Here is a 25,752-nt window from a genome sequence, read left to right as displayed (position 1 = left end):
GTGGGTGGAGTGAACATTAAACACAGGGTAAAGAGATGTGTATTGTCTCCAGACAGAACAGCTAGTGAGATTCTGCAAGCCCAGGAGGCAAGCTGTGGGGGTTACTGATACTGTGACATAAATCCAACATCCCGGTTTAGGCCGTCCTCATGTGTGCGGAACTTGGCTATCAGTTTCTGCTCAGCGACTCTGCGCTGTCGTGTGTAGTGAAGGCCGCCTTGGAGAACGCTTACCTGAAGATCCGAGGCTGAATGCCCGTGACTGCTGAAGTGGTCCCCCACAGGAAGAGAACAGTCTTGCCTGGTGATTGTCGAGCGGTGTTCATTCATCCGTTGTCGTAGCGTCTGCATGGTTTCCCCAATGTACCGTGCCTCAGGACATCCTTTCCTGCAGCGTATCAGGTAGACAATGTTGGCCGAGTTGCAAGAGTATTCAGCTCTTGTCCATGTTTTAACCAAGGCTGTAATGGAGTCAGGAACTGAGTGACCCTGGCTGAACCCAAACTGAGTATCCAAGAGCAGGTTATTGCTGAGCAAATGCCTCTTGCTGGCGCTGTTGATAACTTCTTCCATCACTTTACTGATTATTGAGATTAGACTGATGGGGCAATAATTGGCCAGGTTGGATTTGTCCTCCTTTTTATGGAGACCTACCTGAGCAATTTTCCACATTGCCGGGTAGATGCCAGTGTTGTAGCTGTACTGGAACAGCTTGCCTCGAGGTGCGGCAAGTTCTGGAGCACAGGTCTTCATTATTATTGGCAGAGAATTAATCACAGCCACAGGGAAACATCAGTTACCCATGAGAAAGTCATGTTACATGTCTTCATGAGGGATACAAATGACAGTTCTTCCCAGGAATGGGTGATCAATGTGATCTCAAAACTGCCCCAAGCTTTGCCTCAATCTGCTGCCACTTCCAGAATTCTGTTCAAATCTGAAATGTCAATTGATGCATTGTTCTCCCAGTCTCAACGAATCTGATGATTTTCTTTTTCAGCCACTCAATGAACCCGATTCTCAAAGTTGAACCAAAATGGAAAAATGGAGATTCCCTGCTGACATCCTCATTGGTGGAATTTTGCATCCTGGTCAAATATTAATTATTTATCCAGCTTTGAACATTTCTTTTAATCAATGTACACAATAAGAAGTTTTTTGTCATTAAACAAATTTGACCAAATATTTAGTGGCTGCGACCTAAAAGTTGTAAATATAAATCTGGACAGTAATTGCTCTATTTGCTCACTCAATGGGCTGAATTTTCCCTTCTCGCCTGCCATGGGAAGAGTCGTGGGGGTGGACCATGCAAAAATACATTGGCCTTGGGTGAGATTTTCCACTTTTGGGGCGAGCGCAGCCAGAAAGACTCGCCCAATGTCTAGACTTCTCATTTTATGTTCTTATCTTAGTCTGTGTCAATTTAAAGACTAACACATCTTGTAAGAAATAGGCAACATGATCTTTTCATTTACTCGAAACCAGTCGCTCCAATGATATGTTCCACATTGAATAAGGTTGGGACAATGTGCGTGTATAGCAATAGAATTGGAGACAAACTGTTAAATAAGAATGTATTTCCCTTTACTTCGGAAAGCTGATTTTACCTTAACTTCATTATGTTATGATTTTACCTTTATGTTAGCAAATGCAATCTACACTTGATAAAGTTTCCCTGTTTCCTAATGTCTACAAGCCCGGTTTCAAGCACGAAGCCTGGCCCCCTGTCTGAGCTCCACCTCTCTTGTCTCCCCCACTGTCTCTGTGCTGTGGGACAGTCGTTCCAGCTTCTCGTCCAACAGCCAGTCCTGGATGATCCAAAATTACAATTGAACATTGTGAACAGAGCAGCCGTTATCTTTGGCCTCACAAGAGCGCCATTTAAATACCTTGCCACACCTGCCGATCAGCACGGTGAGCTGGGAAAATAGCGTGTGAAGCTATTGGAATTTAGAAGCTACTGGAATTTCTGGCTTCTATCTTCCGTGCATGTATCTTCTTGTGATAAAAGGCAAAAAGAAAATAGTTGTGGTAGCTTGCCAAGTTTCCCTTCTGGATTTAGTTCATGGCACTGGCAGATTGTAACTAATGAATGAGGCACCAAGTAACTCTGTTAGCTGCCCATCAGTTGATGGTGGTTTGGGGAGTTCAAATCAATCTCATGTTGGTGGATGGGCTGTCTGTAGTTCACACCTGCAATCTCCTCTCAGGGTGATGTGGATGATGGCAGCATCTCCTCCAACCTGTTGCCAGTGCCTGTCATGTCTAATTGGAACACTGTTACTGAGCAGTGCCCAGCTGTGGCAGTGGAATCTCCCACCCAGTTGGGGCTTGCACAGACTCCACCGGCCAGAGAAAGGCTCCAAAGGTAATTGAGGTCTACAGGGCATCAGAGTCAGCCAGCTGCCTCCAACCCAACTGCCAGCAATGGGGAACCACCGACATATCGCACTCACAAATGTAAGTCCCTATGATCGCCGTCACCACCCCTGGGTATGCCCGTCTCACCAGCGGGCAGACCCAGCAGAGGCGGCAGCGGCACAGCGGGAGGGAGTTGCCCTGGGTGTCCTCAACATTGGCTCCGCACCCCTTTAATTGTGACAATACTTTTCCAAATTCTGCAAGTGCCAGCTGAACAAAACATTGAGAGATGACGCGATGGTGTTGCCCTCCAAATGTAACCGCGTGCCATTTCTGGGATGATCTGGACCACCACACACCCACTTCCAGAGCGTAAAATTCAGGTCAATGTTTAAACAATGTGTCATTCACCAGGATCACTCATCGCCAACTATGTCATGGGAAATACACGGCCCCATGTCACAGGACGTTGAGTAGTTGTATCCTCAATTTGGAATTGAGTCCTCCTCCCAGTTACTCAATCATAGTTTCCTTTCACCCAGAGCCTTCTCTCTGTGAACTGAGATCCATTTTGCATCCTGGTCAAAAATTCATGATTCATCCGACTTTGAACATTTTTTTTAACAAGTCGACATAATAACGTGTTTTATGTTATTAAATTATTTTGGCCAGTAAATTAGTGGAGGAATCAAAAACCTAAACAATGGCTGGGACTTTCAAGTTGTATATCTACATCTGGACAATAACTGATCTGTTTGCTGATTAAATGTCTACACTTCTTAGTTCATATTCTCCTCTTAATCTGTGTCAATTTAAAGACTAACTAATTCTGTCAGGAACAGGCAACATGAATTTTTCATTCATAGGAAACCAATCGCTCCAATGATATGTTCCACATTTGCCAGGGATGGGACAATGTAACATTTATAACAGCAGAATAGGAGACACACTGGTTTGAATAAGGAAAAAAACAGACTTGTTCTACCTCCCTGTCCAACAGAGTCCTCATCTGCACTGTAGGTACCTCCACACTCGACTGTTCCAATACCATCCTGTGCCTTGCACCTTCCACCCTGCATCAAATTAAGCTCATCCAAAATGTTTCTGCCAGTTTTACTCGGTTAAAATTGCTATATGAATGCAAATTATTGCTTCTTTATGCAACCCTACCCAGAGGGGAAAAACCAAGCCAGACCATTTTAAGATCAAACTGCCCCTGGACTGGCAGGATCTGGTTTTGAAATGGTCATTGCTGGATTTAAATGGAGGCTGTCAATTAACTGGTAATTCTACTCAACATATCAGAATCCAATAGAGATTCCCAGTTGCTGAGTTGGCAACAATACTTTTCAACTGAATCCACCTGGAACCTTAGCATCTGTTACCAATTGTACTCGGATTCAGGGAGGGACCGATACTTTATTGGGATATTGAATGTGTAATGGGGTCTGACAGGTTCAGGAGTGAATTTGGCCTCTCTCTCCCTCAGACTCTCAGTGCGCAGATGGAGTGGTCTCTGTGACCATCAATTAACCATCAATTGATCCATCTGACGAAGGAGCAGCAAGCTCCGAAAGCTTATGGTATTTGCTACCAAATAAACCTGTTGGACTTTAACCTGGTGTTGTGAGGCTTCTTACTGTGCTTACCCCAGTCCAACGCCGGCATCTCCACATCATGACTAAACCCAAGACTCAGACTATTACTGATAGCACAGTGTGAATGGGGCTTATACAGGAGCTCTTGCCTTGATGTCTATCTGTGTGGGGGTTGATGTATCTGGGGTTGAATTCCCAGCATTCCTCTCTCTTTACGGCAGCAACTTCCCCACATCCCCACAGCACCACCCCACCCCTCACTGTATTGTAACAGAGAATTCAATTCCTTTCTCCATATGTAACAGATTGCTGTTCGAGACCTGATTTTCTTCTTGGTTTCAATAGTTGAAAAGGTTTTGTTTGATATAGAATGCTGCGAGTGAATGTTCCATCCTAAATGAACAGAAACTCAGTTTAACCACAATGCATTCTCTCCTCAAATAAGTTGATGTTTGACGACCAACAGCTGAACTCTGAAAAAAATGTTTTCAAGCTTGTTGCACCTCATGGTGGTTTAACCCCGAGAAAAATGTGTTGCTGCTCTCAAGGCTGATGTGTGACAGAAACGTGTGAATGTACAATAGGTGTTAGGTACTAAATGAAGGGTTGTGTTTGCGATTGGGAGAAGGGGATTTGCATTGTTACAGGGCTTGTTATAGGCAAACATCATGGTCCATGTGATACAGATGGAGAAACAGTGAACAGGTGTACAGGCTTCATAGGAATCGCACCATGAGTCACTTACCCCAGAGGGAGGCGCTACTGAGCTGGATGAAGTCTTCTGAATCATAAACAAAAGGAAAGGCCAAAGCTGAGTGAAAATGGATGGATTGATCTCCATCGATTCCCAAAAATCCTGAAACCGTCATCAGTTAAACTGTGCTGGGAAATGAGGCTGTAGTTCCTGCAGCTCGGGAACATTGATGGACCTTTCTGGAATTGGGTGGCAGTTTTCTCAGGACTCAATGAAATTGTTCATGAACTGTTACACTCAGGATGTTACAGAAGCTTCCCAAAAGCTTGCACATGGCTAAATAACATTCAGAAATAGGGAACAAAGCTGTTTGCTTCTCATTGTTTTCTCAGGTTTCCAAAGGTGAGGACATCATTCTCAGCTCACATTCACAAAAACACAATTAAAAAAACCTGACTGGACCGATGTTCTGATGTGTGATATGTAGATAGAAAACACGGAAGTTTATATTTAGTTCCCTTGGCATTAGCCTTGACCTTTGAATCTCCGCCGATGATTCCCACCTTGATAATGCCAGAAACTTCCAGCCTTCGACTCCAGAAGGGAAAATTCCACCCGTCGTAACCCCCTCCTGGCAGCAACTGTCAACAGGAGGCAGATAGAGGGCTGTGCCATCTGTTGTAAGGGTAACTGGACCCAATAGGCAGCATGAAGCTGGCACAGACAGCGACGGTAATATTCAGCTGAGACCTCCATTGTAGAGGAAGGTGAGGGTGGAATTTTGAGAGCTCATGTCACCATCATTAACCCAGCGCCCGCCCACCGAGCACAATTCCTGGGAAGGTAAACCCCTGGGTCAGGCTGATCTACAGATTGTGGGTGGATCACTGAACCATTCCAGATCAAATAGGATCAACATCCCAGTGGGGGAGGAATTCCACAGCAGGACCTTGCCTTGTCATTGTTCGTGTCAGAGGAACAGACATTTAAAAAACAGCTCAGTTCACAACCACCAGAATGTGGTTTTTGACACAGACACAGACATTTTCACACTTTACGGAACTTGAACTATTTGGTCAGATGTAACATAGAAACTAGAAGCAGGAGGAGGCCATTCGGCCCTTCAAGCCTGCTCTGCCATTCATTTTGATCATGGCTGATCATCAAATTCAATATCCTGATCCCTCCCTTCCCCCACATCCCTTGATCCTTTTAACCCCAAAAGTTCATCGAGTTGTTAACAAAAACCGAATTAGCTGCTTCAAGCTGTGAATCTAATCAACATCCTCAGCACTCTGTCTGAAGGAGAGATGTGAATCTTCGGCTCAACACTTGCACAATGATTTGTCAGTGCCCGAGATCAGGGGATTACAACCTGAGGGTGGCTGAGAATGTTTTAGGGGGTCGACACAACGAATCATTTTGACACAGGTTGACACAAACTAAAGCTGGGGATTGATGACCAGACCCAGAATGATGCTGTCTCCCAGTGACTCCCCCAGGATCTGCTGCTAGAATGTTCTCACACTGAGCACCACTTCAGTCTCTGGCACATTCACTTTAACAGAGTCCCCGTGTGTTCCTCACCTAGAACTGGACAGGACTCAAGAAACGATTTGGAAACAACTCCCCATCAGCCGGTGAAATATGTGACTGTTGGTGAAAATGGAGAAGCAGCTTAAACCGTCACTCAGATTTAATCATTGTTATCCTCTTTCTGCACATCAGACCTGGATATTTCCAAATTTACTGCAAATTATCTGATACAGAACATTCAATCTCACTCAAACAACTGTTCAAACCCCTGAATAACAAAGACGTTAGAACAGATCCTCCAATCCAAGTACCTTTGAATCAATATTCGACACAACATGATCTGAGCACAGCCACAGAAAAGGGACAGGTTCAAGGAGAATAAAACACAAATTTAAGCTTCTCAGACCCTTCTCGGAACTGGGGTAATGAAAGACACCAACAGACTCGTTTTGAGATAGAGTAGAATGAGGGAGGAGCAACAGAGAGATCAATGATTCCAATAAATCAGGATCAAGAAACAAGTACAGGCTCCAGAGAGGCATTCCAAACTCTACTCCTGATTCTCTGTTGTTATGGCAGCAGAGGGTGTAGGTTCTAGACAGAGGTAAGGGCTTTGAATTCCCAAAAGCGTCCACATGTTCCAGTGGAGTTTATTTGGGGTACCAGACACATTTCCCAGCACAGAACACATCAGGTTGTTGCTGGGTCAGTCTCCAGGTAACGTCAGCAGACTGTTATAATTCAAGTCAGAAACTCCAAAGTGTGTTATGGAGTCTGCCTGCATCATAAGTTTTGCAATTTGAATCTGGCTAGGGTGAGCATGAGATTCTTCACTTCTGGTATGAGTCAACTGAACCACTTTAATCAAACAAAGTTCATTTAAGAATACAGTTAACATGTATAAAAAGAAAATTACCAATAACTTTTACCAATTACAAACAAGAAAAAAAGACAACCATGATATTGTATAATCCTTAATAAATGTATGAAATGTTCCAATCAAACTTCCCTTTACAAAGACCTTGCCACAGGTTTAAAAATACAAATGCTCACATGATGTTGGAATTTCGTCCTTTGGTTGGATGCTGCAGTTCACTTGAGACACACACACAACAAGCTTGAAGTTAGAACAGCTTCCCAAAACACCAGGGAGAGAGGGAGACTCTAGATACTCGCCAACAAAAACACCAACAGCAGAACTTTCACTCCAGGAAGGCAAGAAACCTTGCTTCCAGCTAGCCAGCAGAATTTCCAATACCAGGGTGAGAGAGAGAAGCACTGCTTTTCAGTGTGATGTCCACTCCCTTCTAAACTAAAGCTGCAGTCAGCAGCCAAACTGAAAATGAATGTGGCGACTAGGGGAATTTCAAAGTAACTTCATTGCAGTGTTAATGTAAGCCTCCTTCTGACTCATAAATAAACTTTGACTTTAACCTTTGAATTCACTAGGAAAAAAAACTGTCCAAAACACATGACCTGCCAATCAGTCTTCCTCCTAACACTGCAGGGCCATAAAACAAATCCCAGAAAGTACCCAAGGCCCAGAGTAAAAATAAGCCATCGCAGCAGCAATAAAAGGACTTCTCGCAGACAGCCCATCAACAATGAAACCTAAAGGCCTGCTTACAACTGCAGGGAACACGATTGAAAAAAAACATTTCTTGAAGGTACACTAGCATCACCAGAGATTCAATCTCAATAGGAGGGGGGTGGCTCTAACTTGCCTCCTAATTCATTGGAAATAATTAGCTTGTTCATTATTGTCCATCTGTTCTAACTTTTTAACATTGTTTTATTGTTCAGAATTTTATATTCTTTCAATGCAAGCTGGTGTAGTTCTTTTGTTAGAGGTGACTAACAGAAGTTCAAGATCTTACGGGCCAGATTTCATCATCTGGATTACTGAGCTTTCATGACATAACTTCCTGCTGTCTTCTTCCCCTTTTTAAATTCCTTCGACAACTTATATTCAAAACCTATTTCAGCGTGAGACACAGGAGCTGGGGGACTGACGACAAACACTGATCTGATCTCCAACGCAACGATGTGGATTTTGATTCTCCTCATTTGCTCTCTGCCCGGTGAGTAACAGTGTTAGTTTAACTCTAGTCCACAGGTTATACGGCAGAGACGTTTAAATATTTGGAGATGTGTAACGACGCAGAAGGCGGTTTTGTGTTGCAGTGAGTAGAGTCTCTGTACATAAGCCAGAAGTTCCAGGTTCTAGACCCGCTCCTGCTCTTGATGGGAATGGAAGGTGGATTCTAACAAGGTTGCAAATTGCACCAACGCGCTGAAGGCAGGCGGTAAGAGGGAGAGATACTCAGACAGCAATGTCTTGATGTGGAGTGATGTCCCTCATGCTATAGTCTCTGACTTCAGGCTTGTGACCAGGTTCAGGAAGGACAAGCTATTGGAAACAGACACACACATTTGCTTTGTCTGCCTCATGTATCTCTAGATTTGGGAAGTCTCTTGAGTCGAATGGCACAAAATACTTAGCAAATATAAATGAATAATATTTATGATGCATTGTATCTCCTCGTTTGTGTATTAGCACAACATGCATACATTCACCAAATAAAGTAAACTGCATTATTAATTGTGGATGGGAAATTAAGGATAATTTAATTTTTTAAAATCTCGGAAGCATCATTTTAAAAATAGAAGCTGTTTTTAATTGGTAACTGAAATGTTATCTGTTGTGCAATACAATCTGAAAACTGCAGTGATAATAATCCTACAAACAGAACATGGCTCTCGTTTGCAACTGTTTCTGTTGTTTCACATACAGTTGATGATAATGATTTCATGAGATTCTGTCAGAGACAATGTTTCTCTATAGTAGACAATTGGTTCATATTCATGTTCCCACTCTTTTTCTTTCAATTCATTAACTTTATTAAACTAGGTTTCACTTTTCACTCCTGCCCATTTTAACATTATCTAATACTACACTGCAATGGAGTTTTTGATCAACATTATCAACTCTCCACCATTTACAATCGATCTATTTTCTAGAAAGCAATGTCAATCTCCCAGTCCCATCTTCTCTGAACCTCTAGAATCATAGAATCCCTACAGTGTAGAGGAGGCCATTCAGCCCATCAAGCCTGCACCAGCCACAATCCCACCCAGGCCCCATTCCTGTAACCCAACATATTTACCCTGCTTATCACCCCAATACCAGGGTCAATTTTGCATGGCCAATCAACCTAACCCACACATCTTTGGACTGTGGGAAGAAACCGGAGCACCCGGAGGAAACCCATGCAGACACGGGGAGAACTTGCGGACTCCACACAGGCAGTGACCCGAGACCAGAATTGAACCCAGGGCTCTGACGCTGTGAGGCAGGAGTGCTAACTACGGTGCCACTGGGCCACCCCTCTACTTCACTCATTTTTGAGTTTCTGCTGAGGAAATGACTCAAAGTTCCTCTTTTTATCTCAAACTTTGCACATCCTTCCAGAAAATTCTCTGACACTCAACCAATGATACCACTGGGAACTAATCACAATGTTCAGTGAGAGCCAATGGTGTTACTCATAAATAACTCCCAAATGTTAATACCAAGTTGCGTGTAAATCACGTAGCTTCACCATATATGGTGTAAGGCAGTAATCAGCGGCTCTGGTCTATCTTGCACCCATCCAAACAACGATCCTTATTTGGTCAACACAGAAAGTATCAGGTCACGTCTCACTGGACAGGTAACATGAGACAAATCCATGAATGGAGGTGCATATTTGTACCCCTGCTTCATTAATCATCCCACTAGTTGATGACTTTGATAAGTTTAATGTCCCTTTTAATCTCCTCAGTTCTTTGAACAACTTTAGTAAACGTTTGATGGGCATTAGAAATCATAGAAACCCTACAGTGCAGAAGGAGGCCATTCGGCCCATCGAGTCTGCACCGACCACAATCCCACCCAGGCCCTATCCCCATATCCCTGCACATTTACCCACTAATCCCTCTAACCTACGCATCTCAGGACTCTAAGGGACAATTTTTAGCATGGCCAATCAACCTAACCTGCACATCTTTGGATTAGCAAACTGTTTCTGTGTTGACCACGGCTGCTAGAGCAAGGTAATCTAGACCTCGCTAAGACAGTAGAATTGGCCGACGCTATGGAGACAGTCTCCAGAAGTCTAGAAACGTACCCCACCGACCACGTGGGAACATCGTGGCAAGTACAGCCACCGACTCAACTCTACCCAGAGGCTCCGAAAAACTGCACGATTGTGTTTCCAACCTCGGACCTGACGACGGCGGCAGCTCCAGGAGGCCCACGGTGTTACTTCTGTGGATTGGCGAAACACCCTCGGCAGCGATGTCCAGCTAGAACGCTATTGTGCTCCGCGTGTGGAAAGAAAGGGCATTATGCCAAAGTCTGCAGGACCAAATCACTCTCCAAACATAGCAGTGCGGCGTGTGATTCTCCTGAGCCTGCCTCCTTGTCTCCAGCGTCTTCGAGGTCTTCCACCATGTGCGATTCCAGAGCGCCGCCATTCCTGACGACGGAGATGCAAGACATGTGCGACCTGCAGGGGCCGCCACTTTTAGCGCCACCGACCACGTGCGATCCATGGGCGCAGCCATTTTGGTCGGCACCGACTGCGGACGACCAGCAGGGGTCATCATCATCAACCATCTCAGCTGCCTGCAGTGGCACCCAAGACCCAATGGTGGCGTCAATCATCCTGGACCAGGCCAAGCCTCACAGACTCGACAAGTCCATGATGGGCATAGAGGTAAATGGACGCCAAATTCATTGTTTGTTTGACAGCGGGAGCACGGAGAGCTTCATTCACCCTGACACCGTGAAACGGTGCGGTCTCCGAGTACGGACTGTCAGACAGACAATTTCGATGGCGTCGAGGTCCCGGTCTGTTACCGTGCTAGGGAGCTGCGTGGTCAACCTAACGGTGCGGGGCACAGTTTACGAGAACTTCAGGCTCCTTGCGTTACCGCACCTTTGCGCTCCGATGCTCCTGGGACTAGACTTTATGGTCCACCTGAGGCGTGTAACCCTGCAGTACAATGGACCACTCCCTCCACTTTCAGTGGAAGCACAGCAGCCTCCAAATTGCCCAGCGCGCTCCACGTGTAGCCTCTCGACACTCAGAATCACCCCACCATCTTTATTCGAGAATCTTGTGCCAGGCTGCAAGCCCATCGCAACCAAGAGCAGGTGTTACAGCGCTGAGGATCGGATCTTTATTCGATCTGAAGTTCAGCGGCTCCTCAGGGAAGGGATCATCCAACCTAGCTCTAGTCCATGGACAGCGCAAGTAGTGGTGGTTAAAACTGGAAACAAACCCTGGATGGTCATAGACTATAGTCAGACCATTAATAGATATACGCAGCTGGATGCGTATCCTCTCCCGCGCATATCTGACATGGTCAACCAGATTGCGCAGTACCGGGTGTTCTCCACCATTGACTTGAAGTCAGCTTACCACCAGCTCCCCATTCATCCAGAGGACCAAAAATACACGGCCTTTGAGACGGATGGTTGTCTTTATCACTTTTTAAGGGTTCCCTTTGGCGTCACGAATGGGGTCTCGGTCTTCCAGCATGCAATGGGCTGAATGGTGGACCAGAACGGGCTGCGGGCTACCTTCCCGTACCTGGATAATGTCACTATCTGCGGCCATGACCAGCAGGACCACGATGCCAACCTCCTTAGATTTTTACGCACTGCGTCTCGCCTGAATCTGACCTACAACAGGGAGAAGTGCGTATTTCGCAAGCGCCGCCTAGCAATTTTCGGATACGTGGTGGAAAACGGGGTCCTTGGCCCTGATCCAGACCGTATGCGTCCCCTCCTGGAACTTCCCCTGCCCACTAGCATCAAAGCACTGAGAAGATGCTTAGGCTTCTTCTCATACTATGCACAGTGGGTTCCCAATTATGCAGACAAAGCCCGTCCGCTCATCAAGTCTACCTCCTTTCCCCTAGCAACAGAGGCTCGCTTAGCTTTTGAAGGGATAAAAGCCGACATTGCGAAAGCCACGATGCACGCCGTTGATGAGTCCATCCCCTTTCAGGTGGAGAGTGATGCATCTGATTTCGCCCTGGCCGCCACACTTAACCAGGCGGGCAGGCCCGTCGCTTTTTTCTCTCGCACCCTCCAAGGCCCCGAAATTCGGCACTCTGCAGTGGAAAAAGAGGCTCAGGCCATTGTGGAGGCCGTTCGGTATTGGCGCCATTACTTGGCGGGAAAACGATTCACCTTGCTCACGGACCAGCGGTCCGTGGCGTTCATATTCAACAACACGTTATGGGGTAAGATCAAAAATGATAAAATCTTGAGGTGGAGAATCGAACTCTCCACCTACAATTATGATATCATGTACCGTCCAGGGAAACTCAATGAGCCCTCAGATGCCCTGTCGCGTGCAACATGTGCAAGTGTGCAGGAGAATCGATTACAGGCCCTCCGCAATGATCTCTGCCATCCGGAGGTCACTCGGCTCTTCCATTTCGTAAAGGCCCGGAATCTACCCTACTCAGTGGAGGATGTCAGGTCAATAACCCGAAGCTGCCAGGTATGTGCTGAATGCAAACCGCACTTCTACCGACCTGACAGGGCACACCTCATTAAAGCCACACGCCCTTTCGAAAGACTGAGTGTGGACTTCAAGGGCCCCCTTCCTTCGACAGATCGGAACGTGTACTTCCTCAATGTGATTGACGAGTACTCACGATTCCCTTTTGTCATTCCCTGTTCTGATACGACCACTGCCACGGTTATCAAAGCATTACGGGATCTTTTCACCCTGTTCGGTTACCCCAGCTATGTCCACAGTGATAGGGGCTCGTCATTCATGAGTGACGACTTGAGGCAATACCTGCTCTCAAAAGGGATTGCCTCAAATAGAACTACGAGTTACAACCCTAGGGGTAACGGACAGGTTGAACGAGAAAATGCTACAGTCTGGAAGGCTGTCTTACTGGCATTGAGGTGTAAAGGTCTTCCAGTCTCCCGTTGGCAAGAGGTACTCTCTGATGCGCTCCATTCTATCCGCTCACTCCTGTGTACGGCAACCAACGCTACTCCACATGAGAGGATGTTTTCCTTCCCTAGGAAGTCTTCCTCTGGGACCTCATTACCGTCTTGGTTGACGCACTCAGGACCTGTCCTCCTGCGGCGGCATGTTAGGACCCGCAAGTCCGACCCTTTGGTTGAACAGGTCCATCTCCTCCACGCCAACCCTCAATATGCCTATGTGGCATATCCTGACGGGCGAGAAGACACGGTCTCTATTAGAGATCTGGCGCCTGCAGGGGACTTGGAAACCCCAGTCGCTTCCACACCCCTAGTTAGGGACCACCCGACCCTTATCTCCCCTCCTGACACGGCGCGGGCAGTATCGGGACCACCACTTAATCCTCTTACTCCCGTGTACAGCTTGCCTGAGTCCAGGAGATTGTCACCACCTCGAGGCGTGCTCGAGTCCAGCAGATTGTCGCCACCTCGTGGTCCACCTGTCCGTGAGGAACTGGAGGAGTCACTGGACACCGCCTTGGAGAGAAGGTCACCACGGTTACCAGAACCGACGTTACCGCCAGTGTTGAGGAGGTCGCAGAGACGGTGCGGTCCTCCAATACGACTGAACTTGTGAATATATGAACAGTTGTTCTGTTTTTTTTAGCCCCGCCGGCCTTTGTTTTAAAGGAGGGGTGAATGTGGTGAACCATAGTTGGTTACCACTATGAGTGCTGAGCCATGGATGGTCAGCACTATGGGTGTTTGTAGATATGTTACTGTAGTTACTGTTGGGGTTAGGGTTGGACTGTTCTACCTGTTGATATTGTTCTGTGGTACACTCCAGTTGGCTTCGCCTACCAGGGGAAGTATAAAGGTCACTGCACTGCCTGGTGACCCTTTAGTCTGGGATTGTATTGTGTATAGTGTGCTCCATTCTTGTCAGTAATAGAAGCCTTTATTTCCCAGGTACAATCTAGCCTCCCGAGTGATTTAATCGCGCATCACTCTGGCACTCCCGAAGGTAGACTGCTGACAGAAAGCACCCTGTGTACTGCTGTTGGAATTGTAAATAAAGGGATTTTGGTGAAGGGACTTCTGCCTCTGCAGATTTGTTACACTGCCCAACTCCCACTTGATGCAAACTCATTCACCGCCCCAATCATTACAATTTGTCACCTGACCGCCCCATGAAATCTGCATCACCTCCAACAAAACATGCTTTCAAATTGTCCATACACCCGTCGTTCCATTGCCATCCTTCCAAGGGGTCTCATGTCCCCCCAGGCCACCCATGGCCCAAACCCAGGCCTCCATTTCCCCTAAGTCATCCAAACCTCCCCAGGTTTCCAGTCTCCTTCTCAGCAGGCATCTAAATTGTTACCTAAGACCTCCGGCCATCCTCCAAGGCCACCAATCCCGTGCACCATCACCAAGGTCGGCAATCTTCACCTCCTGAAATCCCAAACCCACCCAAGATCTGAAAACCCCCCTCCTGCCAGGATTTAATGTGTGAGTCACATCCCATCCCTACTGCCTACACCACCTCTCAGGTCAGATCAAGGACCTCTTTGCTCCTGTCATCTCCTCCGGGCTGCTCCCCAACTAACTGCAAGTTGGACCCGTCAATTAGGTTTGTTTCTGGGTCTGAAACCTCTTGAGGATGTCTCACAATCACACTCTGGAGTGAAGGCCCACAATGTGAGGCAGAACCCCAATTTCCAGGCCCCCCCGCCCCCCATCCCTGCTCCCCCAGCCCCTGTCATTGGTTCAGGAAAATACATCAAATATTTTTTTAAATTAATAATTGACAGAAATGCTTTTGACACTCTGAGACTGTGATAAATGTCTATATTAATGTTTATTTTCATCACAAGCTGCATGGAATTTAACTCATTAGAATGGGTCTGTTTGAATGAAGCAATTATTCCCTGTTCAATTCCTGAAATGTTGTCTCCTCAGTTTCAGGTGCATTGTGGGCAAAAGAGGAAGTGAGAGGAATTGTGGGAAGATCGATCACAATCGATTGTCACTATGGTGTGTGGTACCGGTCACACGTGAAATATTGGTGTCGCGGCTGGAATCGCCAATGTGATGTTGTAGCAAAGACAAATTGGCAAAATGGAAGAATTTCAGTCACAGATAACAAGTCACGAAGAGTATTTGTTGTCACCATGAAGGATCTTCGCTCAGGAGATGCAGGATGGTACAGCTGTGGAATTGAAGCATCCGGTCTCGATCCATTGTATAACGTAAACCTACAAATATCTAACGGTGCGTTATTCTCAGTGATTATCTTTATTACTCTTGACTGAAATCTCTGATCAATGGCCAGAATTTTATGTATAAAGATCAGGCGTGTGCCCTACCCGAATGTGGGTAAAATCACACCCCGACGGCAATATGCCTTCTCTCAATATTTCAGTCGCCAGGCACATGCGCAAGTCGGAAGTGCGGCTGCCAGCCATGCAAAAGTCAATTTAAATTCATTAAACACCAATTGTCCAGGACTTTAAGTTGCCCGTCTGCCTTTACAGTTGGCGGGTGGGCCAATTGGCCAGGTGACCTTTACATTTTAGCTGCAACCTCGATCCAGGGCGGAATGAAAGGTCAGGGTTCATATTAAAGTAAGAAATGTGTCTGGGGCCTGAGCTGTGTGTGTGATCGTGCTGCCCTGACACTCGCGGTATCGTTTTAACATTGATATTTTTCACAGGTCAACAGCTCCCTGAGACAGCTCCACAGTGGCTCTTCCCCCATTCATTGGACAGCCAGTGTGGAACTGCGCTTCGGGGCTGAGGTTTCGTACCCGCGTCCAGACTCGCTGAGTGCACACACATGATGAGCGAAAAATTCAGGCCATGGTTTTCTCTGGAAGGAAACATTGACAGCTCCGGTATCCCGAGGATCCACTGCAGTGCAGAGTCTGGCAGCTTGTTTTTTCATTGATTCATGGGATGTGCGCATCACTGGCTGGGCCAACATTTATTAGTAGCATCCCTGAGGGCATTTTAAGATTCAACCACATTGCTGTGGATCTGGAGTCACATGTAGGCCAGATAAGGGAAGGATGGCAGATTTCCTTCTCTAAAGGGCATTAGTGAACCAGTTGGGTTTTTATGACAATTGTTCCTTGGTCATCATTAGACTTTTTATTCCAGATTTTTAGTGAATTCAAATTCATCTGCCGTGCCAGGATTCGAACTCAGGTCCCCAGAGCATTACCCTGGGTTTTTTGGATTACTAGATCAGTGACAATACCACCACGCCACCAGCTCCCCTCAGAGGGCAAAGTTGGGGAAATCTGCCTCCCACAAACCCAATTCATGGACTGACCAACTTGTCACACTGTCAGGTGTTTGTTTTTAGATTAAAACAAAAGGACAAATAGTTAAGAGCCAGTTGTACCTTCTGGTATAATTCCCTCAAATATAATAAAATAGAATCAATCGACAGAATTTAACAGGATCCGGGGGCCTGAATTTTTGGGATAGCGTGATGTCATTTAACGCTCGTATGTGTGCTGATTCTTATTGGGTGAGAGATCCGCCCCTCGCTCCGGAGGGAGTCTGCCTTGGAGAGTCTAATCTGATTGGCTGACAACTATCCAGTTCCTGCAGCAACAACACAGCAGTGGCCAGAAGAGGAACTGTGCGGAGTTGGTAATGGGCGCGCTTGGCATCGTGAACGGAAAATATGGCGGAATGGTTAAAAATCAGTCTGGTTTAGTCAAATGGCGAGAACGTAATTTTAATCCATTTGCACCTTATCATCATGCCTGCCATTGGGATCATCCCCACACGGTGAATATACTACCCTCACCAACATGACCTCAGCACAACATGATTCACATTCAGGTTTGGGTTAGTCTGCCTCATGGTTCAAGCGAAGGGTGCAGACGTGCAGGATGGGCTAGGGGAATGTCTGCACCTGAGCTGCCAACTAGGGCAGCAGCAATGGAGTTCAGCAAACACAGCAGTACAGGACCAAACTCTGGACCCAATGTGTTCATGGCGGTGGGATTTGATGGGTCCAGCAGCTTTTCCAACACGGATTCAGGTCCCAGGGGCACAGGAGTGCTTCACCCTGGCCCCCAGGCAAATATATTGTACAATCACCGCCCCCCCGCCCCCCCCACCCCCATGATTGGCCAACTCTGCCCCAACCAATAAAGCCTCCCTGATTCCCTCCTCGCTACTGTCCCCCGAACTCACACTCCCACCAATTCCAAATCTTACACAACAGACTTTTCTGCTCAAACTCCAGCCAGACTCTCAATTCTGGAAGAGTTCTGGTCAGATTTTGCTGTTAAATTCAGCACAAACTCGACTTTCCTGGGTATTTCTAACTTTCTGGACAGCACAAACACACTTCCCACGTACAAACCCCAGTTAAGCATTCGCCCCCGTGGAGACGTGGATGTGCTGGTGAGATTCCAACATGGCCGCCCCTGGCTGAGATGCTGAAGGGATAAAAATCACAGATTGTTTGATTCTTAGATGTTCACTCAAGTGTCTGAATGTCTGTTTCTTCCCCACAGAACCAATGTCTGTTCCTGAACTTAAATTTCTATCACCACCAAATGCCTCATGTTCTGGGGGCTCAGTGTCCGTCTCCTGTGAGTCTGTCCAGGGATCACTTCCCATTCAGTACACATGGTATGAAAAGACCCCGCCTGAAGATTCAAAGATCTCTGACACCAATAAACTGGATCTACATTGTCAATCCTTCAAACAGCAACATCATCAATATTACTGCACAGCCTCAAATAACCAGGGAGAAAAATCCAGTGAAATGGTTAATGTGTTGGTCTTCGATACAACTGGGAATTGCAGTTATGTGATACAGAGCAGCATTGGTAAGTGTTTCTTTCAACTAACAATGGGGTTAATAATTTTTATGATTAATGTCCATCCATACTGGTTGCCAGTTATTTTTTTTTGTCAATCTGAAAAATCATTGATTTTCATTTTTCATGGAAAATGACAGGATCAAAAAGTATCGCCAGAAGATGAATAAATATTGCAACTCAATCATCCCATGAAATGAAAATAGCTTTTAATTGCTGAGCAGCATAAATCTAAATGCCCATTTCAGAGATAATGCAAAGGTAAAGTCCCAGATGACCAGAGGCTCCTCCTTTAAGGAGGAGACCTGACCGCTGGTGACTTAACCTGAGGGTCACCACACCTCAGGCGAGGGACAAGGTTGAGAAGGTGGGGCCTTCATGAATAACCTCAGCCGGTACGGGAATTGGACCTGTGCTGTTGGCATCGCCCTGCACCACAAACCAGTCGTTCAGACAACTGAGCCTGCCCTGAGTGAAAGTGCATTGCGCTAATGCCACTGGTCTAGCAATCCAGAGGCCCAGGCTAATGCTCTCGGGGCATGGGTTCAAATCCCACCGCGGCAGCTGATGGAATTGAAATTCAATTAATTAATAAATCCGGAATTGAAAGCCAATATCACCAAATGGGCGGCACGGTGGCACAGTGGTTAGCACTGCTGCCTCACGGCGCCAGGGACCCGGGTTCAATTCCCGGCTTGGGCCACAGCCTGTGTGGAGTTTGTACATTCTCCCCGTGTCTGCGTGGGTTTCCTCCGGGTGCTCCGGTTTCCTCCCACAGTCCAAAGATGTGCAGGTTAGGTTGATTGGCCATGCTAAATTCCCCCTTAGTGTCAGGGGAACTAGCTAGGGTAAATGCATGGTGTTATGGGGATCGGGCCTGGGTGGGATTGTGGTCAGTGCAGACTCGATGGGCTGAATGGCCTCCTTCTGCACTGTAGGATTCTATGGTTCTATGATCAGTAATGAAAACCATGAAGATGTCAACAATTGTTCACTAATGCCCTTTAGGGTAAGAAATAGCTATGAGGAGAGGTTGGAGAAACTTTGTTTGTTCTCACTGGAACGACAAAGGTTGTGGGGTGACCTGATAGCAGTCTGCAAGATTATGAGGTGCATGGACAGAGTGAGTAGTCAGAAGCTTTTTCCCAAGGAGGAAGAATCAATTGCGAGGGGCACAGGCTTAAGGTGCGAGGGGCAAGGTTTAAAGGAAATGTAGAAGGCAAATCTTTTACACAGAAGGTGGTGGGTGCCCGGAACGCATTGCCAAGGGAGATAGTGGAAGCAGATATGATGGTGACTTTTACGGGGGGCCAGACAAAAACATGAATAGGTTGGGAGTAGAGGGATATGGTCCCCGGAAGGGTGGGGGGTTTTAGTTCAGTCGGGCAGCATGGTCGGTGCAGGCTTGGAGGGCCGAAGAGCCTGTCCTGTGCAGTAATTTTATTTGTTTTTTGTTCTTGAAATCTGTCATTTTCACCTGGTCTGGCCGACACGTGACTTCAAACCAACAGCAATGTGATTGCGGCTTAAATATCCTCTGAAATGGCCGGGCAAGTTTAAAAGCAATTAGAGCTGGGAGACAAATTCTTACTTTACCAGTGATGCTCACATTGCATGATTAAAATGCTACAGTCTGGAAGGCTGTCTTACTGGCATTGAGGTCTAAAAGTCTTCCAGTCTCCTGTTGGCAAGAGGTACTCTCTGATGCGCTCCATTCTATCTGCTCACTCCTGTGTACGGCAACCAACGCTACTCCACATGAGAGGATGTTTTCCTTCCCTAGGAACTCTTCCTCTGGGACCTCATTACCGTCTTGGTTGACGCACTCAGGACCTGTCCTCCTGCGGCGGCATGTTAGGACCCGCAAGTCCGACCCTTTGGTTGAACAGGTCCATCTCCTCCACGCCAACCCTCAATATGCCTATGTGGCATATCCTGACGGGCGAGAAGACATGGTCTCTATTAGAGATCTGGCGCCTGCAGGGGACTTGGAAACCGCAGTCGCTTCCACACCCCTAGTTAGGGACCCCCCGACCCTTATCTCCCCTCCTGACACGGCGCGGGCAGTATCGGGACCACCACTTAATCCTCTTACTCCCGTGTACAGCTTGCCTGAGTCCAGGAGATTGTCACCACCTCGAGGCGTGCTCGAGTCCAGCAGATTGTCGCCACCTCGTGGTCCACCTGTCCGTGAGGAACTGGAGGAGTCACTGGACACCGCCTTGGAGAGAAGGTCACCACGGTTACCAGAACCGACGTTACCGCGGTCCTCCAATACGACTGAACTTGTGAATATATGAACAGTTGTTCTGTTTTTTTTAGCCCCGCCGGCCTTTGTTTTAAAGGAGGGGTGAATGTGGTGAACCATAGTTGGTTACCACTATGAGTGCTGAGCCATGGATGGTCAGCACTATGGGTGTTTGTAGATATGTTACTGTAGTTACTGTTGGTGTTAGGGTTGGGCTGTTCTACCTGTTGATATTGTTCTGTGGTACACTCCAGTTGGCTTCGCCTACCAGGGGAAGTATAAAGGTCACTGCACTGCCTGGTGACCCTTTAGTCTGGAATTGTATTGTGTATAGTGTGCTCCATTCTTGTCAGTAATAAAAGCCTTTATTTCCCAGGTACAATCTAGCCTCCCGAGTGATTTAATTGCGCATCACTCTGGCACTCCCGAAGGTAGACTGCTGACAGAAAGCACCCTGTGTACTGCTGTTGGAATTGTAAATAAAGGGATTTTGGTGAAGGGACTTCTGCCTCCGCAGATTTGTTACACTGCCCAACTCCCACTTGATGCGAACCCATTCACCGCCCCAATCATTACAATTTGTCACCTGACCTCCCCATGAAATCTGCATCACCTCCAACAAAACATGCTTTCAAATTGTCCATACACCCGTCGTTCCATTGCCATCCTTCCAAGGGGTCTCATGTCCCCCCAGGCCACCCATGGCCCAAACCCAGGCCTCCATTTCCCCTAAGTCATCCAAACCTCCCCAGGTTTCCAGTCTCCTTCTCAGCAGGCATCTAAATTGTTACCTAAGACCTCCAGCCATCCTCCAAGGCCACCAATCCCGTGCACCATCACCGAGGTCGGCAATCTTCACCTCCTGAAATCCCAAACCCACCCAAGATCTGAAAACCCCCCTCCTGCCAGGATTTAATGTGTGAGTCACATCCCATCCCTACTGCCTACACCACCTCTCAGGTCAGATCAAGGACCTCTTTGCTCCTGTCATCTCCTCCGGGCTGCTCCCCAACTAACTGCAAGTTGGACCCGTCAATTAGGTTTGTTTCTGGGTCTGAAACCTCTTGATGATGTCTCACAATCACACTCTGGAGTGAAGGCCCACAATGTGAGGCAGAACCCCAATTTCCAGGCCCCCCCGCCCCCCATCCCTGCTCCCCCAGCCCCTGTCATTGGTTCAGGAAAATACATCAAATATTTTTTTAAATTAATAATTGACAGAAATGCTTTTGACACTCTGAGACTGTGATAAATGTCTATATTAATGTTTATTTTCATCACAAGCTGCATGGAATTTAACTCATTAGAATGGGTCTGTTTGAATGAAGCAATTATTCCCTGTTCAATTCCTGAAATGTTGTCTCCTCAGTTTCAGGTGCATTGTGGGCAAAAGAGGAAGTGAGAGGAATTGTGGGAAGATCGATCACAATCGATTGTCACTATGGTGTGTGGTACCGGTCACACGTGAAATATTGGTGTCGCGGCTGGAATCGCCAATGTGATGTTGTAGCAAAGACAAATTGGCAAAATGGAAGAATATCAATCACAGATAACAAGTCACGAAGAGTATTTGTTGTCACTATGAAGGATCTTCGCTCAGGAGATGCAGGATGGTACAGCTGTGGAATTGAAGCATCCGGTCTCGATCCATTGTATAACGTAAACCTACAAATATCTAACGGTGCGTTATTCTCAGTGATTATCTTTATTACTCTTGACTGAAATCTCTGATCAATGGCCAGAATTTTATGTATAAAGATCAGGCGTGTGCCCTACCCGAATGTGGGTAAAATCACACCCCGACGGCAATATGCCTTCTCTCAATATTTCAGTCGCCAGGCACATGCGCAAGTCGGAAGTGCGGCTGCCAGCCATGCAAAAGTCAATTTAAATTCATTAAACACCAATTGTCCAGGACTTTAAGTTGCCCGTCTGCCTTTACAGTTGGCGGGTGGGCCAATTGGCCAGGTGACCTTTACATTTTAGCTGCAACCTCGATCCAGGGCGGAATGAAAGGTCAGGGTTCATATTAAAGTAAGAAATGTGTCTGGGGCCTAAGCTGTGTGTGTGATCGTGCTGCCCTGACACTCGCGGTATCGTTTTAACATTGATATTTTTCACAGGTCAACAGCTCCCTGAGACAGCTCCACAGTGGCTCTTCCCCCATTCATTGGACAGCCAGTGTGGAACTGCGCTTCGGGGCTGAGGTTTCGTACCCGCGTCCAGACTCGCTGAGTGCACACACATGATGAGCGAAAAATTCAGGCCATGGTTTTCTCTGGAAGGAAACATTGACAGCTCCGGTATCCCGAGGATCCACTGCAGTGCAGAGTCTGGCAGCTTGTTTTTTCATTGATTCATGGGATGTGCGCATCACTGGCTGGGCCAACATTTATTAGTAGCATCCCTGAGGGCATTTTAAGATTCAACCACATTGCTGTGGATCTGGAGTCACATGTAGGCCAGATAAGGGAAGGATGGCAGATTTCCTTCTCTAAAGGGCATTAGTGAACCAGTTGGGTTTTTATGACAATTGTTCCTTGGTCATCATTAGACTTTTTATTCCAGATTTTTAGTGAATTCAAATTCATCTGCCGTGCCAGGATTCGAACTCAGGTCCCCAGAGCATTACCCTGGGTTTTTTGGATTACTAGATCAGTGACAATACCACCACGCCACCAGCTCCCCTCAGAGGGCAAAGTTGGGGAAATCTGCCTCCCACAAACCCAATTCATGGACTGACCAACTTGTCACACTGTCAGGTGTTTGTTTTTAGATTAAAACAAAAGGACAAATAGTTAAGAGCCAGTTGTACCTTCTGGTATAATTCCCTCAAATATAATAAAATAGAATCAATCGACAGAATTTAACAGGATCCGGGGGCCTGAATTTTTGGGATAGCGTGATGTCATTTAACGCTCGTATGTGTGCTGATTCTTATTGGGTGAGAGATCCGCCCCTCGCTCCGGAGGGAGTCTGCCTTGGAGAGTCTAATCTGATTGGCTGACAACTATCCAGTTCCTGCAGCAACAACACAGCAGTGGCCAGAAGAGGAACTGTGCGGAGTTGGTAATGGGCGCGCTTGGCATCGTGAACGGAAAATATGGCGGAATGGTTAAAAATCAGTCTGGTTTAGTCAAATGGCGAGAACGTAATTTTAATCCATTTGCACCTTATCATCATGCCTGCCATTGGGATCATCCCCACACGGTGAATATACCACCCTCACCAACATGACCTCAGCACGACATGTTTCACATTCAGGTTTGGGTTAGTCTGCCTCATGGTTCAAGCGAAGGGTGCAGACTTGCAGGACGGGCTAGGGGAATGTCTGCACCTGAGCTGCCAACTAGGGCAGCAGCAATGGAGTTCAGCACACACAGCAGTACAGGACCAAACTCTCCAATGTGTTCATGGCGGTGGGACTTGATGGGTCCAGCAGCTTTTCCAACACGGATTCGGGTCCCTGGGGCACAGGAGTGCTTCACCCTGGCCCCCAGGCAAATATATTGTACAATCACCGCCCCCCCGCCCCCCCCCACCCCCATGATTGGCTAACTCTGCCCCAACCAATAAAGCCTCCCTGATTCCCTCCTCGCTACTGACCCCCGAACTCACACTCCCACCAATTCCAAATCTTACACGACAGACTTTTCTGCTGAAACTCCAGCCAGACTCTCAATTCTGGAAGAGTTCTGATCAGATTTTGCTGTTAAATTCAGCACAAACTCGACTTTCCTGGGTATTTCTAACTTTCTGGACAGCACAAACACACTTCCCACGTACAAACCCCAGTTAAGCATTCGCCCCCGTGGAGACGTGGATGTGCTGGTGAGATTCCAACATGGCCGCCCCTGGCTGAGATGCTGAAGGGATAAAAATCACAGATTGTTTGATTCTTAGATGTTCACTCAAGTGTCTGAATGTCTGTTTCTTCCCCACAGAACCAATGTCTGTTCCTGAACTTAAATTTCTATCACCACCAAATGCCTCATGTTCTGGGGGCTCAGTGTCCGTCTCCTGTGAGTCTGTCCAGGGATCACTTCCCATTCAGTACACATGGTATGAAAAGACCCCGTCTGAAGATTCAAAGATCTCTGACACCAATAAACTGGATCTACATTGTCAATCCTTCACACAGCAACATCATCAATATTACTGCACAGCCTCAAATAACCAGGGAGAAAAATCCAGTGAAATGGTTAATGTGTTGGTCTTCGATCCAACTGGGAATTGCAGTTATGTGATACAGAGCAGCATTGGTAAGTGTTACTTTCAACTAACAATGGGGTTAATGATTTTTATGATTAATGTCCATCCATACTGGTTGCCAGTTAATTTTATTTATCAATCTGAAAAATCATTGATTTTCATTTTTCATGGAAAATGACAGGATCAAAAAGTATTGCCAGAAGATGAATAAATATTGCAACTCAATCATCCCATGAAATGAAAATAGCTTTTAATTGCTGAGCAGCATAAATCTAAATGCCCATTTCAGAGATAATGCAAAGGTAAAGTCCCAGATGACCAGAGGCTCCTCCTTTAAGGAGGAGACCTGACCGCTGGTGACTTAACCTGAGGGTCACCACACCTCAGGCGAGGGACAAGGTTGAGAAGGTGGGGCCTTCATGAATAACCTCAGCCGGTACGGGAATTGGACCTGTGCTGTTGGCATCGCCCTGCACCACAAACCAGTCGTTCAGCCGACTGAGCCTGCCCTGAGTGAAAGTGCATTGCGCTAATGCCACTGGTCTAGCAATCCAGAGGCCCAGGCTAATGCTCTCGGGGCATGGGTTCAAATCCCACCGCGGCAGCTGATGGAATTGAAATTCAATTAATTAATAAATCCGGAATTGAAAGCCAATATCACCAAATGGGCGGCACGGTGGCACAGTGGTTAGCACTGCTGCCTCACGGCGCCAGAGACCCGGGTTCAATTCCCGGCTTGGGCCACAGCCTGTGTGGAGTTTGTACATTCTCCCCGTGTCTGCGTGGGTTTCCTCCGGGTGCTCCGGTTTCCTCCCACAGTCCAAAGATGTGCAGGTTAGGTTGATTGGCCATGCTAAATTCCCCCTTAGTGTCAGGGGAACTAGCTAGGGTAAATGCATGGTGTTATGGGGATCGGGCCTGGGTGGGATTGTGGTCAGTGCAGACTCGATGGGCTGAATGGCCTCCTTCTGCACTGTAGGATTCTATGGTTCTATGATCAGTAATGAAAACCATGAAGATGTCAACAATTGTTCACTAATGCCCTTTAGGGTAAGAAATAGCTATGAGGAGAGGTTGGAGAAACTTTGTTTGTTCTCACTGGAACGACAAAGGTTGTGGGGTGACCTGATAGCAATCTGCAAGATTATGAGGTGCATGGACAGAGTGAGTAGTCAGAAGCTTTTTCCCAAGGAGGAAGAATCAATTACGAGGGGCACAGGCTTAAGGTGCGAGGGGCAAGGTTTAAAGGAAATGT

The 25,752-nt window shown here is 46.9% G+C and overlaps 1 protein-coding gene across 1 annotated transcript in view; it reads left to right on the top strand.

Annotated features, from left to right (window-relative positions):
* Nucleotides 1-25,752, top strand: part of LOC144511705 (Fc receptor-like protein 5) — a 67,106-nt gene that overhangs the window by 30,914 nt on the left and 10,440 nt on the right. The window contains exons 7-12 of the mRNA XM_078241931.1: nucleotides 5,045-5,054; nucleotides 8,186-8,269; nucleotides 15,151-15,462; nucleotides 17,729-18,046; nucleotides 21,655-21,966; nucleotides 24,230-24,547. Of these exons, the coding sequence (XP_078098057.1) occupies nucleotides 5,045-5,054; nucleotides 8,186-8,269; nucleotides 15,151-15,462; nucleotides 17,729-18,046; nucleotides 21,655-21,966; nucleotides 24,230-24,547 (1,354 nt within the window). The remainder of the gene's footprint in view (nucleotides 1-5,044; nucleotides 5,055-8,185; nucleotides 8,270-15,150; nucleotides 15,463-17,728; nucleotides 18,047-21,654; nucleotides 21,967-24,229; nucleotides 24,548-25,752) is intronic.

This window comes from Mustelus asterias, chromosome 25, assembly GCF_964213995.1.
Source record: "Mustelus asterias chromosome 25, sMusAst1.hap1.1, whole genome shotgun sequence".
Taxonomy (NCBI): domain Eukaryota; kingdom Metazoa; phylum Chordata; class Chondrichthyes; order Carcharhiniformes; family Triakidae; genus Mustelus; species Mustelus asterias.
Note: the sequence above shows the minus strand (reverse complement) of the source record. Positions and strands in the feature narration are given on the sequence as shown.